The sequence below is a fragment of the Panthera uncia genome, chromosome D2 (genome assembly GCF_023721935.1).
Source record: "Panthera uncia isolate 11264 chromosome D2, Puncia_PCG_1.0, whole genome shotgun sequence".
In the NCBI taxonomy this organism is placed as follows: domain Eukaryota; kingdom Metazoa; phylum Chordata; class Mammalia; order Carnivora; family Felidae; genus Panthera; species Panthera uncia.
The window spans coordinates 32214322-32217317 of NC_064818.1; the positions used below are offsets into that span (position 1 = coordinate 32214322).

The window sequence follows — 2996 nt, forward strand, 5'->3', positions numbered from 1 at the left end:
TCTGAAGCAGGCTCCAGGCTGTGAGCTGTCAGCACAGAGCCCAATGTTTTCTTTTTAATTTTTTTAATGTTTATTTATTTTTGAGACAGAGAGACAGAGGGCAAACAGTGGAGGGGCAGAGAGAGAGGGAGACACACAATCCGAAGCAAGCTCCAGGCTCTGAGGTGTCAGCACAGAGCCCGATGCAGGGCTGGAACTCACGAACCGTGAGATCATGACCTGAGCCAAAGTCAGATGCTTAACCCACTGAGCCACCCGGGCACCCCAAAGATGCTTAAAAAAAAAAAAAAAAAAGATTGATGTACTTTATTTTTCATAATAGTTACCTTTCAAAATTCTGAGTGTGCCTCCCTCTGATATCTTTGATTTCCGTAAATAAATCTTCATTCCTCTTCTCTGGAGTCTTACATGACTTTAGAGATTTTTCAAAAATTTCTAGAAGCTCTTCCACCCTCTTTAAGGTTTGGTTGCCCTTCTCTGTCCCTTTTTGGTGATGGGTTGCGCTTTGAATAGGCTTAGTCTGCCTTCCCGCCTTGGCCTAAGTGGACTGGTGTCTTCTGTTGCTCCGGGTGGTGGTTCTCAGCTGGAGGGAATGCACCAGATCATCTCTGGAGCTGTTAAAAATACAGATGCTTCAGCCTCACCCTGAGCCTATTAATCCAGCTCCTCAGGGTTGAGGTCCAGCGTGTGTGAATTTTGAAAGTGCTGTTGTTGACAGCAAATCCTGGTTTTTTTTTTTTAAACTAAGTGAAAAACTTTAAAACAACTATTGGACGAACAACTAAGGTCTGGGGCATAATTAAAATTATAAATTTGAATCTGCATAAATTAAAGTTCTGGATCCGGACAAAGGCTTATGAAACGGCTTTTCTCTCGAGAAATGCCATCAAGGTACATCAGATGCTCCCCCATGTTCTTGGATCCCCAAGTCCTGGCCTATTGACAGCATAGGCCTTCAGCCTTTTCTGAAGGCTCTGTTGACAGCTGAAACTGCGGGGACAGACTTCCATTCTGGTCCCCCTTTGTAGTCCTGTGCCTTTAAAGCCCTTTGCCTCTGAGGCACTCTTATTTTAAAAGTAATTGAGATGATTTCTGTGATTCATAGTGATGCAGAAAAGAAAATTTCCTTTTCTCTGGAGACAGTAATATCACTGAACGCTTCACTAGCCAGTTTTTCTCACCTTTTGTTTCTATTTTAGGCAGAAATGGACCTTAAGAGACTGAGAGACCCATTACAAGTACATCTGCCCCTTCGACAAATTGGTGAAAAAGATTGATCTGCAAAGAGCCTCTGAATCCTGGCAGAAAGAACACCTGTTTATAACTATTGCCTTTTTAATTAAAGCATTGCAGGTGGAAGCTGGGAGGATGTCGGGGTAGAGGGTTTTTACCTTTAATTAAAAACAAAAACAAAAAGGATCTTAGGGAAGAAGGGAATGTTAAAATCTGAGGATCAGGCTTTGTGGAATGTAAGCTCAAAGGGCTTAGTGAATATTGTCTTAATCAAGCATCTTAGTTTCTGGATGAAAATGATGCATTATACAGTTGAGAGATTCATAAGGAGAAAAGGATGCTGGGGGTGTTCCTTTCTTGCATCTTCTTTGCAGGGTCAGCAAAACAGTAACACACCAGCACCCCACTCAGCTCTAATTTTTTTTTAATTTAACTTTTCTTATTTTTGACATAGGAGTAAATAAATATACCAGAAAAGCAAATCCTCAAGATATGTGGGTGGCAAACAGAGTCTGAGCCCGTGCCATTAGCATTTATTTTAAATTGGACCCAGTCTCTGCAAAGTTACCAGGAATCTCTCCTATTTGTGCCCTTTTCTGACCACCCACTCCTGTTGGTTACACTAATTTTATCCGTATGATAGTTGGAACCAACTTACGACTGTTTGATAATTGACACTTTGGATTATCCCGTAATACCTTCTTAAATGTCTGTATATTCCAGTGCTCTGGATCAGTATCTAGGAATCATTGGCAACACTGCATGAGGTTGTTTTGTTTCGTTTCGTTTTGTTTTTTTACTAATTAATCTTTAAAAGGAGGCAGAGTTTCCCTCCTTTATTTAACTATCCTATTGATATTCCTCTCTCCCTCCACAACTCAAATCAGAGGGGGGCGGGGGGGTTCAGCTGTATTACCAAATCAGGAAGATGTAAGGTTTACAGATTGGCTAAAAATCATGGCTCTCTAGCCATTTCAGAACCAGAATAATTTCAATGCTGTTAGTCTGCTTGTGTGACAGCATTCCAGCCCACCCAGGTGGTGCTGCCTTGTCTGGAGATTTTGTTAATCTTGAAGGACACACACTTCCACGCTGTTTGTGAGCCCTCCCACCTCCACCACTTTAATAGTTGTAAATCAAGTGTGTGGATCTCAAAGGGTGCAATTTATCTTTATACAAGAATACATTTCTATGGCTTCCTTCAACCTGCCCTCTTCACCCTATTTTTTCTTATCTTAAATTGAGAGAAGGAAGAATTAATCTTATACTCTATCAAAATATTTTCTACCATACTTCCAGATGACATCTGCAGTTGAAGAGTCAAAGGAATCTGTGTCTAATATCCTGTTTTGCACTACGGTGGGGGGCAGGATGGAAAGGATGATGAGGCTTGCCACACAGCTGATTGGCTTTTTCTTTCACATGATTCATCCCTCCTCATTGTGGCAAGGAGCTTTCTTTCTCATTTTCTTCCTCCTTTGGGATCATTGTGTATGAAAAGAAACACTTTAGGCGACAAACCCAGACTCCAGGTGCCTTGTAGAGGTCGAAGGCTAGCCAGGACCGCCACCGCTGCTGCCGCCACCCCTTCCACTGGCATGTTGGAATGAAAGGGCGCATGTCCCCCCTTCCCTCCCCCCAGTCGTTCAGCCCCTCCCCTCATTTATTTTTGTTAAGTTAATGTGAATTATTTTTAAATCATTTATCCTGTTTGTGTGCAGGGTTTTTAAGAAGAAACAGCACAGTGCAATGAGCAAATCCTT

General features: G+C 42.0%; 1 protein-coding gene across 7 annotated transcripts in view; it reads left to right on the top strand.

The window, feature by feature from the left end:
* The window catches only part of MCU (mitochondrial calcium uniporter), a 203099-nt gene extending 200397 nt beyond the window's left edge, over positions 1 to 2702 (top strand). For all 7 annotated transcript variants that reach the window (XM_049646212.1, XM_049646210.1, XM_049646215.1 and 4 more), the window contains one exon: positions 1200 to 2702. In XM_049646212.1, coding sequence (XP_049502169.1) covers positions 1200 to 1277 — 78 coding nt within the window. In that variant the 3' untranslated portion in view covers positions 1278 to 2702. The remainder of the gene's footprint in view (positions 1 to 1199) is intronic.
* Positions 2703 to 2996: the final 294 nt, after the last annotated feature.